Source organism: Colletotrichum phormii (assembly GCF_030913505.1).
Source record: "Colletotrichum phormii strain CBS 102054 chromosome Unknown BDP81scaffold_36, whole genome shotgun sequence".
Classification (NCBI taxonomy): Eukaryota; Fungi; Ascomycota; class Sordariomycetes; order Glomerellales; family Glomerellaceae; genus Colletotrichum; species Colletotrichum phormii.
In genome coordinates, this window is record NW_026851478.1 from 326,714 (window position 1) to 339,405 (window position 12,692).

A 12,692-nucleotide genomic window follows, 5' to 3' on the forward strand; every position below is an offset into this window, starting at 1 on the left:
TTCGGCGTTGGAAAATCATACCGTATCCCGGTCCAAGCTAGTAAAGTTTACACGGCCTGAGACCCTCGCGATCACGGCACAGTGCGAAATATGTCAACATTTCGGCGGAGGTACTTGAGACCAAGGTAAGTCTCATACATCTACCCCCCAGGCCTACTTTAACCTTCCGAAAATCATTCGTAGCCCACGTCTCGAATCCAAATCAAAACGCGAGGTTCAGAGTTGAAGTGGACTCCACAAAAGTCTTAACACAAGAGACGTCCTCCTGTATGCCACACAACGACGTGACGGCCTAACTGTTCTATTCTCAATTGCTTGCAACGCTCTGCGAGTTTACTCACCATGGACCGCCAAAATCTTCTCTCGTCTGAGGGATCTGAAGATGGCGATTATGCCAAAGTTGCCTTCCTGAGGGATCGGGAGCATCACCACGATAGACGAAAATACCTGCCGTGGTTATTGCACATCGCCGCGTTCCTAGGCTACGGTATTGTTTTTTTTGTGGCATTTGAGAGTGATAATCACTCATCGAAGCCAGCTACGAAGGAATGGCCTAGTATGTACAACCTATCCATACGCAGTCCTACCACATTTTCTGACCATTACAGACATCTATGACGACTTTTCCCACCGCGAATACGTCTGGAAAACCCATCACTACAAATTTGAGGGAGACCATTCTATCAAAATAGGCGACAAAGGATGGGAAGACGCAGTAGATTTCACCGAGTACGAGGGCCGGCCAACGGACAAGAGCAATCAGGCTTGGGCAGATTTGGTCCAACGTATGTGACCACTTGACATTTCCCCCTACAAACTTGTCGCTGAATCCTCAACTTGAAGTCGGCAGCACAAGCATCACAGAGGTAGAGAAATCTCGCCTTCCATTCGATACGACACCAAACGTCCTGAAACAGGGCGAATATGTTATTGGCCTGCAGGTATTCCATCAGCTTCACTGTCTCGTAAGTTCGTGAACTCTCCTCTTCGAGCAACTCAAGTGACCTTGATAAATATCGTAGATGAGTCTCCGAGAGCAAGTTTGGCATCCGACCGCGTTCAAATGGGAGAACGGAGAAGAACGCAGCTGGTGGGAGTTGCACCTGGGTAGGCAAGGTCATAGCCATCAGGGAAATATCGACTAAGCACTATACAGATCACTGCGTCGAAGCACTCAGGGAGTCTATCGTCTGTAATGCGGACATGACGCCTCTGAGATACATGTGGAACGAAGAAGAGTCACTGTACATGTTGACACTTCCCCAACAGTACAAATGCAGAAACTGGGACGATGTTTGGACCTGGGCGTCATCGAGGAACACGACAGGAGATTGTCCGAGGAACAAGATCGAGTCGGATGAACCGATGACGTGCCCGTTGAAACCACATACTCACGAGCATGGGGGGGGTCATTGATGAAGCCTAACTCTCGATCAGGTCGGTTCCTTCCGTGTGGGGTGATGTGACTAGTTTCCTGTGCAAAGTTGAAACTTAGACAGAGGCGTATGTTGTGGTTCAAGAGCTTCTGCGCATGCTTGAGGACAGAATTAAATTCGTCTTTTGGAGCTCATAAATGACCTTCCAGTCCGGAAGTGGGCAGAAAGTAATCATCAAAACTGCCGCGAACTTGTCTCAGAGGGGCCGACTTCTAATTTCAAAGTACAATACTAGCAGGGCTGTCGTCCCTTTAGCTCAAGCTCTATCAAATAGACCGAGTGATACTCCTCAGCACCAAGGACATGCGAAATCTGCGAGACCGCCTTGGAAATCCGTGGCTCTGACATGTTGCAGTTTAGTCATAATATGCTAGGACTTAAAGGACGGCAAGAATGCCTACTGGTAAGCAAGCAGGTGCGCTCCTTGTGACAGAGACGACGAGAACAACAACAGTATTAACGACGATGGCCGAAAGGGTGGCATTGCTAGTCACTCGACTGTTACGTCTTTCCATGTATGAGCCTCTTCAAGAGCCATCAGACAATGGGCATGCAGGGCTTTGTTCTCACCAGAAGACCAACCCGGTGGGTAGCGATGTATAGCCGCGGCTATATACAGCTATGCTCGTTACAGAACCTAACAGCAAGCCCTACAACCTAGTCTTACGAGGTTTTGCCCCTTGTGGTTTGTCAGAGCCCTCCCGGATAGGGGCTAGTAAGAGGTAGTAAGGAGTCCAAGCAACAAAGGAACAGCTCAGATATATATACAGCGCAGGGAGTACGCGTCGAGGGAGGAGCAGACTTCAGTAATTCATCATTCTACCCCTAACTGCAGTTGGCCTCTGAGAGCTTCCACCCTGCGTCAACATCCCAACTTGACAGTTTCCCTTGTGGCGGTATTACCTATTACGATATACTCCGGACGGTTACTGGAATGTTGTGTAAACCAGAAGCCTGCGGGCTCTGGGTCGAAGGATAGGAGATACTGGCGGAATTGCGTTCTAGGGACGACCATAGCACTGTCTCGGGCAAGCCAGCGGCACCCAGAGACAGGTTAAACACATAGTTGCCTTTGGGCACGATTTGGAGGACGAGCTGGACTGTATCTAGTGATAGCTATAGGCCTACGGCCCTCCACGCCATATACCCTTCGGGAGGTCTGCCGCAAGGGCGGCTGCGCCCTTGCCGCTACGGCGTTAAAATACAACAACAACAACAACAAGACCAACCCGGCTTTACTAGACTCCGTGGGTCGAGTTCACACTTTCAGGTACTTGTTGATCTACTGTTTTCCTGTTATTTCTTTTCTCGTTGGCTTCTTCTGGCCACACAATATCGATCAATATGTATCATACCTCGATGCGATGTAATTCAATTTCCCCGAAACGTTCGGCTCATTTAGCTTACCATCTAGAATGAAGCGCCCATCGCTGCAGATATGGATATTTCCTACCACGATGAGGAATTTGACAATGCTTTCATGAAACCCACAATCTATCGAATGGACCCAAGTCCGGCAGTCGATGCCGCTTGGGATGATCTTGGATTCACATGTGCGCTAATCAAACGACAGGATTATTGACCCAATGTCGAGATTTTCTGATGCTAAGTCTAGGGGAAAATGCCACCTTTTCACCGGAGCAATGGGTTGATGCCAATATGCCCTTGAACGCTGTCCGCGTCCCCGAGGACCACGGACCTAATTATTTCGGCGAAATCAAGGCATTCCACGATCTGCACTGTCTTGTAAGTCATTGGAACATCTCTTCATTTCTCGCAGAACCGGTCAGCGTGTTCGAAGCTCAAAGATCCTAATTAATACGCCACCTGCATAGAACCTTCTGCGAAAGGCGCTGTACTTTAATATAGACTATTATAAGTCAACGCCAAAAGTGTGGGAGTTTCGAGATGACGATCGAGTCATCAAAATGCATGTTGGTACGTGATTCGGATACATCTGGACCATCTCTGGAGCTTATCATCTTCAGGGCATTGGTTAGACTCGCTCCGACTCCAGCTAATGTGCACTCCGTCTCTTGACGTCCTCCCCTGGGTTTGGGTTAATTCGAGAGCCTGGACCCAAAAGAAGGAGCGCAAGCCCAGTATTATTGCAAACTTCAAGACAAGACACATGTGCCGGGACTTTGGTGCAATAAGGGATTGGTATCTTCGGCAGCAGGATGACAAGTTGAAGAGTGGTGAGCTGGGTCCATTGTTTTGTTGTTGTATTTTAACGCCGTAGCGGCAAGGGCGCAGCCGCCCTTGCGGCAGACCTCCCGAAGGGTATATGGCGTGGAGGGCCGTAGGCCTATAGCTATCACTAGATACAGTCCAGCTCGTCCTCCAAATCGTGCCCAAAGGCAACTATGTGTTTAACCTGTCTCTGGGTGCCGCTGGCTTGCCCGAGACAGTGCTATGGTCGTCCCTAGAACGCAATTCCGCCAGTATCTCCTATCGGCTCCCTAGATCCGATGATGTTATCCATGATGGCAAGGAATTCCCATAGACATTTGAATTACTTATCGCATCAAATTGAGTCTATCACGAAAGATTTCCCAAGAGGACCAAAGCGATGAGGGATGTCCTGGCTACGTGTTCCCATCATAATCAACATGTAACGGAAGCCTCCGAATATCACAGTCTGTCATCGTCGGGACCTTCGTGACCATCCTGTGTCATTTCTATGACTAGTCTTGAGAAAAAACGCCACAATTGCAAACGTATGATGTAGGATTCAATCCTACATGAAACTGAAAAAAATTGTCGAAGTTTGTCAAATCCAATGGTCTTCGGTCGCCCTATGTTCGTCCAAGAAATCATAGATCTCGCCATAGTCTCTACAGACATGCTTCCCATCCCATCCATCGCTTCCCACAATACCATCGGGGAATGTCTTTTCTTGGCCCTCGACAGCCAGATCGCCAGCGCACATAATGCTCTGTCGGAGGTAGTCAAAGCAGTGATTGACATGCCACGGCATCCGCTCACCGTGCTGGGATGGATTCGCTTTCAAGCCGGAGTATGCTTCAGCGATTCCGTACTAGATTCAGCTACGTTAGCTCTAGGAGACCAAACCTCCAATAGAGATCTCCAAACGTACAATGCAATGCAGTTGATGTGTAACGGATGTTGTAAAAACGGGCTGGTCAGGTCCTCCAAAGTCTTTGATTGGTTCGGGGAGGTCCTGATACTGTCGCGGATGGTCTACTTTAATCCAACCTAGACCCTCTTGGAAATTATACCTGTCAGTCATGGCACTTTTCACCAGCGGGTAATCCAAGAGACGTACTAGGTACTAGGTCTAGCCACTTCTGCTTGGTTTCATTGGTGAAGAATTTGTGTCCATCTTCGGGAACGAAGTCGGGGTCGTGCTTGAAGGTGATGATTTTTTGCGAGACTGCCGAATAGAGAGAGAAGTAAGTAGTGATTTCAAAACTTCTGAAAGATGCAGCATGAAGAGTGACGGCTTACATTGGGGAAAGACACCCGTGACGTCGCCAACGACTTCCCTCGGGCACTCTTTCGTCGAAGACTGCCTTGCTAGAACTAGCCACGCCACAGTGGCGAGGAGCACAGCATCTACCAGTGACCGTCTCGAGAGCAGCGTTGCGCGACACGCCTCCAGCCAGCGATGACGTCTTTCCAAAATTGGATCATGTCAATGTGCGTCCTCGCCTACTTCTTCTTTGTCCGAAAGCAATGGTTCAGCTCCAGCTCGTTCGTTCCATTGTTGCCGTAGCTCGACGAGTTTCTGTACGGGACTCATCTTGCATACATGTAAGAACCTGGGTACCAGTCCGTTGTCGAGAGAGATTCTAATGTGAAGGCAGTTGTGGTCTCGGTATCTACTGTTTCGCAAAGAAAGTTGGACTCGCAGAAGCAGCCAGGTCAATTACTCTGCCAAAGGGGCTGCACAGAATGTCCTCGTAGTCTGTCCAGACCTCTACCGGATCTCCCGGGTAAACGGGAACTTTGACTCTGCCCTGGAACTTAAATTGGTTGCAGATGTCTAGAGATAAGACGCGGTCGGCGTTTTCTGCACTCCGAGTTCCAGGTTCGGCCGCTTTTACTCCAAAGCACTTCGGACAGTATACAGTAAGTCACAAATCATGGACACGGAGCACACAATGTGCGGCGCAACTGGGCAGAAAAAAGCCTCCATCTGGGAGGAGAAGGATCATTAGGCCTAGGGCGTCTCGAGTACATGAACTCCTATGCTCTGTACACGGCTATGAACACATATTTGGTAGATTCTCTTCCGGAATTTCTTTAGTTGAGAAATTTCAATATGTCACTCTACGTACTTACCCAGGGCAAGGGTAGCACCTTTCAGAAACGAAGAGTAAATGATCCTGATCGCCAGACCAGAGCCGAACAGGGTGACATAATAAACTTTTGCCGCTTTGAGGACCTGAGGGGCTCGAGTAGATGAGTAGGGATCAACACGTCGCGAGTCTACATGGCCCCAGTGATCGATTCTGATGATGGACAGCTTGATACACCACCGGCGCGCACTCTCCCCATTCTTCCTTCTCTCCCCCTCATTGAGGAGGCTCGATCAATTGAGGATCACTCCAAGGCAATGTACAAGGCTTTGTTAATCGATGTTTCCAAGATAAAGCAGGTGTTTGGCCTAGCACTTGTGGCGCACTTGAGAAAATCAACCAGGCTCCTGTTGAATGCTTTCAAGGTGATAATGTCTGGAAGTAAGTCAATAACTACCTCTTACCGAATGTTGTACACTTACCTTAGGTCATCTTCCCAAGCAACGCCAATGTAGCGTCGTGCTTCCCTAGATTGATTAGCATCGTTTTCAAGATCTCAAATGCCGCTCAAGACAACTCACCAGCCAGTAGTTGCCTCATGCCAAATTCGCACCTCGTACTCCCGTGCGCATAAGAGTCCACAAACTCGTCTTCAAGAACTTTTTTCGTGAGGTTCCCGGGTGTTTTAAACCGTGACCTTGTACTGGAGCATGACTGGAGGCGCGGGGTCACCAGTTTCTTCTCCACCTGGGCCATCCCGCAGCCGCGATGATCATGAGAGCGTTCAGGGGATTAAATGGGGAATTGCTCGAGTGAATCTGAGTGGGTCTCATCTGAAGTTGATACCTCATCATCGTCGCTATCTGCGAGGTTCGTTTCCTGGCATTCGAACACTACTCGTCCAGACTCGAAGGGCAAAATGCATAACGCGTTCTTAGCTTCTGCGAACGTCCACCCCCTTTTACCAAAGGGCTCTGGCTTCTTCTCGAATCCTCGTTCTAAAACTTTAAGGCAACGATATGGTGTCTTGTCCCCATCTTTCATAGCAATAGGGAGCTCATACTCATGATACGACAGATCTCGAGGTACCAAGAATCCGGCATCGCTGTGCGGCGCAGAGGCGGCCCCTATAACAATGCTCGCCCGGGCATAAAACTCGTGTGCGATGCGTATTTTGTTCTGAATCATCTCGTCATCTTGGTCCTGGAGGATACAGAGTGCATCTGCCCAAAGATGTTGTAAGCCAAGAGCTAGAGTAACCTCTATAGCATCTCGAATTATCTTGGGAAGGTTCTTGAGAGGAAATCCAGCCAGGTGATGTTGCAAGTTTGTTAAGGTTGTTGTGCAATCCGGCGACTTGCCCCAATAGTAACTCAGGATAGCGAAGTCGGTACTCTTTCCCGGCTCTGTCAACCGAACTTGCCCATCACCGCAGGAGCCCAGATAGAGCAGGTACCTCGGCTGCCCAAGAGATTGCGTCTGCTGCCTGTATTTGTTGCATCGAGCATGGTTCTTTCGACACTCTTCCAGACAGCTGGCCTGTTACCTAAGTGTCCAAGGCCAGCACTCCTACAGCCGCAATACCTCTCAGGGTCTTATGACCTTATAGTTACACAGACGAAGGATGTAGCAGCTAGGATCTTCCAGGCCTGGCTCAAGACTGTGCCAGGTCAGCATACAGTCGTATACTCAGACGGCTCCAAAGCTCCTGACGGAGCTACAGGGTACGGCTTTGTTATCTACCGCAACAATAAACGTATAGCCCAGGGCTGCGGCCGTCTCGGCTTAGCAGAAGTGTTTGATGGTGAGGCGGAGGGGGCGAGGGCTGGGCTCCGACGGGCCCTTCAGACCTCCCAAGGCCAGCCTATACACATCTGCATCGACAATACCAGCGTTATTCAGGGGATTTGCGGTAAGGTCCCAGACTCCTCACAAGCGGCCTTCCTTGAGATCCAGGAGGTAGCTAGGATACACGATATACAAACCCATTGGTCACCTGGGCACCAAGGTATTAAAGGAAACGAAGAAGCAGACAGCCTAGCTAAGGAGGGAACAACTCTACCAGTCCTTAGGGGCCAACTAGCTACTCTATCAGGTATCAAGTGGCTTGCTAAAGAGCGGCCAAGACGCCAATATAGACGATGGTGGAAACAAGAGGCAACTCCCCGCTATACCCAACTAGGGCTCAAGGCTACCCTTGCTTGCCCTCCTGAACTTGGCCTCCCTAGGGCTGCCCTTCATCACCTCCTCGCGGCACGGTCAGGCCACGGGGACTTTAAACAATATCACCAACGCTTTAACCACACAGAAGCACTACTCACCTGCTCCTGTGGGTGGGTTAAGGAGGCAGACCATCTAGTCTACTGCCGAAAGACCCTACTGAGGAGGCAACAGTGGCCCACCCTCTACCCCTACAGCCGCCAGGAGCCCGTAGGACCTATAGGGTCCCTCGATCGCTACTTCAAGGGGCTAATCACTGACTCTGAAGGCTTCCAGGCCTTCCTCTGCGTGACAGACTTCTTCCAGAAGATCTGCCCGCGGTACTAGGAGATAGGTCATAACCTATCCTCCAAACGACAAACTACCTCTATTAAGAAACCAGATGGTTATAACGGAACTAGGGCACCAGTGGGAACTAGGGATGGATAGAACACATAGTAGCTCACGAGCAAGATTTGGAGGACGTCAGGATACGGCGTGTACTATATAGTATATAGCTAGAGCCTGCGACCCTTCACGCCACATACCCTCCTGGAGGTCTGCCGCAAGGGCGGCTGCGCCCTTGCCGCCATGGCGTTAAATAGAACAACAACAACAACTTACTATCCTAGAAGGGGTTGCTAGCCTACAGCAGGTTGGAGCATTACTAGGGAGGGCTGTAGTCGACCTAACAGCCTGTCTGACCTACGAGATCGAGAGGGCTCTAGACTTAGGGCTTACTACAACTCTTGTAATAATGGACGTTAAAGGGGCTTTTGACTCTGTCCTAAGAAACCGACTTGTTATTAGGCTACGATAGTAGGGCTGGCCTAATTATCTGATTAGGCTAATCTTTACCTTTACTTCTAGCCGATAAGCCCGAGTTAGGCTAGAGGATATAACTATAGAGGATTTTCCTCTGTCCTATGGGCTACTATAAGGCTCCCTATTATCCCCTATTCTCTTCTTACTTTATATAGCTGATATTCTAGTTGACGATTAGAAGCTATGGTTCGGCTATGTAGATGATATAGGTCTAGTAGCTACTAGCCCTTCGCTAGAGGATAATACTATAGCGCTGGGCCAGGAGATCATACGTATCCTCAATTGGGGTATAGAGAACAAAGTAGCCTTCGACTTAGCTAAGTGTGAGGCAGTCCACTTTAGTAGAAAACATAATCAGACAACAGGCCTACCAGATATTCAGGCGAGTAGCCTAACTATCAAAGCCTCAATAAAGCCTATACGATGGCTAGGGGTCTGGTTTGACAAGAGACTCACCTTCCGGCACCATGTGGAAGCGAAGGCAGCATCAGCAAAGAAGGTAGCCCAGTTCCTACGGCACCTGACAAACACTAAAGGGGGGCTCCCAGCAGCTGCAGTTCGAAAAGCGGTTATTGCTTGTGTCCTCCTAACAGCCCTATATGGAGCTGAGACCTGGTATGCAGGCTTGACCAGACCAGCTCTAAATAGTAGTACTAATACCGGTAGTAGCACTGCTTCACAGACAGATATAGTTGGTATAGGATAAAAGGGCCTAGTCCGTAGAGTCAGCAAAGTCATCACAGCAGCAGCGAGAGCTATCCTGCCTGTCTGGAGAACTACACCAACCAGTTTTCTTATCCGAGACGCTGGCCTGCCTACGGCAGAGGTAGCCCTCGAAGCAGTGCGGCTACGCTTCGCTATACGGTCATAGAAGGTTGACTAACAGCACCCCTTAGTCCCAAGGCTCCTGCAGTCATGGCGGCAATAGACGAGGCTTCAAAGAATAGCCGGCCTCTTACCTAAGTGCCCAAGGCCGACACTTCTATAGCCGTAATACCTCCCAGGGTCCTGTGACTTTATAGTTACATAGACGAAGGAGGTAGTAGCTAGGATCTTCTAGATATGGCTTAAGACGGTGCTAAAAGAGTATATTATTATCTATTTAGACGGCTCTAAAGCCCCTAATGGTGCTACAGGGTTTGGCTTTGTGATATACCGATACAACAAACGCATAGCCCAGGGCTGCGGCCGCCTCGGCCTAGCAGAAGTATTTGATGGTGAGGCTGAAGGGGCAAGGGCGGGGCTCCGACGGGCCCTGCTTACCTCCCAGGGACAGCCTATATACATCTGCATCGATAACACTAGCGTTATCCAGGGGATACGCGGCGAGGCCCTAGACTCCTCCCAAGCAGCCTTCCTTGAAATATAAGAGGTAGTTAGTATATACGATATACAAACCTATTGGTCCCCAGGGCACCAAGGGATCAGAGGAAACGAGGAAGCAGACAGCCTAGCTAAGGAGGGCACAACCCTACCAACCCCTAGGGGCCAACTAGCTACCCTATCAGGGATCAAACGGCTTGCTAAAGAGCGTATACGGCGCCAATATAGGAAGTGGTGGCAGTGGGAAGCAATATCCTGTTATACCCAACTAGGGCTTAAGGCTACCCTCGCCTGCCCCCCTGAACTAGCTCTGCTACGGGCTATCCTTTACCATCTCTTAGTAGCCCGATCAGGCCATGGAGACTTCGAACAGTACCACTAACGTTTCAACTATAGAGAAGCACTGCTTACCTGCTCCTGCGGGGAGGTAAAGGTAGTAGACTATCTAGTCTATTGCTAAAAGACCCTAGTGAGGAGGTATTAGTGGCCTACCCTCTACCCTTCTAGTCTACTCGAGCTTATAGGACCTATAGGATCCCTGGAGCGGTACTATAAGGGGCTAATTACTGATCCTGAAGGCTTCCAGGCCTTTCTCTCCGTAACGGACTTCTTCTAGAAGATCTGCCCGCGGTACTAAGGACTAGGTCTTGACCTAGGCCCTACTAACGACCCCCTCCTCGTAGAGGATCTGACGGTCACAACGGAACTAGAGAACCAGCGGGTACTAGGGACGAACAGGACACATAGTAGCCCACGGGCAAGACTTGGAGGACGTTAGGAAGAGGCGTGTACTGTAGAGTATGTAGCTTGAGCCAGCGGCCCTCCACGCCATATACCCCTCGGGATGTCGGCCGCAAGGGCGGCTGCGCCCTTGCCGCCACGGCGTTAAATACAACAACAACAAATCCACGCTTCTAGTGACGAACAGGCTGTCTGTTCTTCATGTTCAAGGCTCGCTTATTTGTAGTCGGAAGTGGGTTGGCCTGCAGATAGACTACGTGGAGAGGTGGAGTGGAAAGGGGGGTCACCACTATGTCAAATAGAACTTAGCTACCTCCCTATTATCTTATCATAAGGTCACGACCGTCAAAATTAACATCAAAGCCTCTTTGTCAGACAACTTCATCGCGTTTTCGTCTGCGATCTGAATTTGGACGGACGGCAAGCTTCATGAATAAATCAGAGGATCAGAAATGCTTGACTGAGACTCTAAAGGCTTCGACTCTATGGCATCAAACTCAACTAATGCCCGTTGATTATACATGTTATGGCAGTCCCGCCTCCTGAGCAAGTACAATTAGTCTAACTAGAAGCAGTGCCTCACCGCCCAGATGCAGTGATCATAATATTCACGAGAGAAGAGGACTAGATGCTCAATCTAGGATGCCGCCCACAGCAGAGTTGTCAGAAATAGACCGGGGACTAGTCGCGTTTTTGAGCCAACAATTCCCATTGTTTGGGCCAACATTTCCCAGATTCGCATTAAAGGTCGCCGCGACGCATGTTTTCGACCCTGAGTTGCGATTATATGATGCACAAGCCCTGAGGCAGTCCAAGTACGAGTAGACCACAACTGCAAGGATGTCTAGAGACCCCTTTGACCCGAAGCTCATGCCACAATGCATGGCAAATTGGGCAGTACCGTCAGAGAGTTGTATTTTTCTTGTTTCGCCCTCCATGGCTGGGCAGGGAAGCTGGATTTTTCCTTGTGTTGGAACTACTATCGGGCTATCGCTGTCCGTCGATGCAGGCACCAGCGCAGTAACTGTGGTCGTAACAACTGTAGTAGGCGAGGCTACGGACGACATCGCATCGCTATAAACTAACCATTAGAAATTTGCGGCGGAAGGAAAGAATCGACATTGTATCATACTCTCTTGCTTTTTGGACTGCTAGTGAACCCCCAACACCACCACCGACAGCGGCTATCACTACCACTGCTGCCAGCAAAACACTGAGAACAAATGTCACTGGCCTCAACCCGCAGATCGTGCGTTCTTTTTTGACGGGAATCGATGAATACGTTTCAGGTGTTGTCGGCGCATAGTAGGCTGATTCATGTTGCCGCGGTTGTTCCGGAACTACTTGCTTGTGAGATACATGAGGGACATACGTCTCGGGGCCGGTCGAATCCATCATGCATCAGGGGTTTTTTGCTCAAAACGAAGGAAACTCGTGGATTTCGTCCTCGAAAACCTCATTCCAAAAAGAAGAGAAGAGAAAGAAGACACAAAACATAGGCACATTGGGCAAATTGGTACCACTGAAACAGCGAGGGACGGCTTATGTAGTATCTTACTCACTTCCAAGGAGACACACAGGATTCTGAAGGATCCATTGTCATTGGTACTCTATCGAGATTTGTGGAAGTCGAAGACCAGGGATCCAACCAGAGCTGCGCACATGTCTCACTGAGCCGTGAGGATCAAGCAGGCTGATATGAGGCGCAGAAATTGTGCGACACACCATAATGGCGTCTCACGTATCTATTCGTCCGTTTTGCAGCAGGTGAGACTCGCTTGCATCAAAGTCATCAGTCTGAACCAATTGTTCTGATTTGGGGGCCAAAGGTCCAACGTGAAGCTGACGCCCAGAGTTCGTTGGAATTAGACATAGTCAACCTTATGGCTCGGCACGTAGGGTT

General features: G+C 49.6%; 5 protein-coding genes across 5 annotated transcripts; 2 read left to right on the plus strand and 3 right to left on the minus strand.

Annotated features, from left to right (window-relative positions):
* The first annotated feature begins 225 nt into the window (after window positions 1-225).
* BDP81DRAFT_361047 (uncharacterized protein) lies at window positions 226-1,674 on the plus strand. The gene is made up of 5 exons (XM_060586412.1): window positions 226-556; window positions 609-785; window positions 844-965; window positions 1,023-1,107; window positions 1,157-1,674. Exons 1-5 carry the CDS (start codon window positions 343-345, stop codon window positions 1,414-1,416), a joined length of 858 nt encoding a protein of 285 aa, XP_060438401.1. The 5' UTR covers window positions 226-342; the 3' UTR covers window positions 1,417-1,674.
* A 1,421-nt stretch (window positions 1,675-3,095) lies between these two features.
* Window positions 3,096-3,942, plus strand: BDP81DRAFT_455423 (uncharacterized protein; the record flags this gene model as incomplete). Its single annotated transcript, XM_060593062.1, has 4 exons — window positions 3,096-3,182; window positions 3,306-3,374; window positions 3,454-3,634; window positions 3,767-3,942. 4 exons carry the CDS (start codon window positions 3,096-3,098, stop codon window positions 3,940-3,942), a joined length of 513 nt encoding a protein of 170 aa, XP_060438402.1.
* Window positions 3,943-4,209: 267 nt separating this feature from the next.
* BDP81DRAFT_334605 (uncharacterized protein) lies at window positions 4,210-5,028 on the minus strand (the record flags this gene model as incomplete). The annotated part of the gene is made up of 4 exons (XM_060585778.1): window positions 4,210-4,476; window positions 4,537-4,664; window positions 4,726-4,833; window positions 4,908-5,028. Coding segments are annotated over 4 exons (624 nt in total), but the record flags the coding sequence as incomplete, so codon positions are not given.
* A 1,786-nt stretch (window positions 5,029-6,814) lies between these two features.
* Window positions 6,815-7,234, minus strand: BDP81DRAFT_267105 (uncharacterized protein; the record flags this gene model as incomplete). Its single annotated transcript, XM_060582899.1, has 1 exon — window positions 6,815-7,234. A coding segment is annotated over one exon (420 nt), but the record flags the coding sequence as incomplete, so codon positions are not given.
* A 3,920-nt stretch (window positions 7,235-11,154) lies between these two features.
* BDP81DRAFT_152951 (uncharacterized protein) lies at window positions 11,155-12,006 on the minus strand. The gene is made up of 2 exons (XM_060581922.1): window positions 11,922-12,006; window positions 11,155-11,870 (listed from the first exon to the last, which is right to left on the minus strand). Exon 2 carries the CDS (start codon window positions 11,854-11,856, stop codon window positions 11,422-11,424), a length of 435 nt encoding a protein of 144 aa, XP_060438405.1. The 5' UTR covers window positions 11,857-11,870; window positions 11,922-12,006; the 3' UTR covers window positions 11,155-11,421.
* Between the last annotated feature and the right edge of the window lie 686 nt (window positions 12,007-12,692).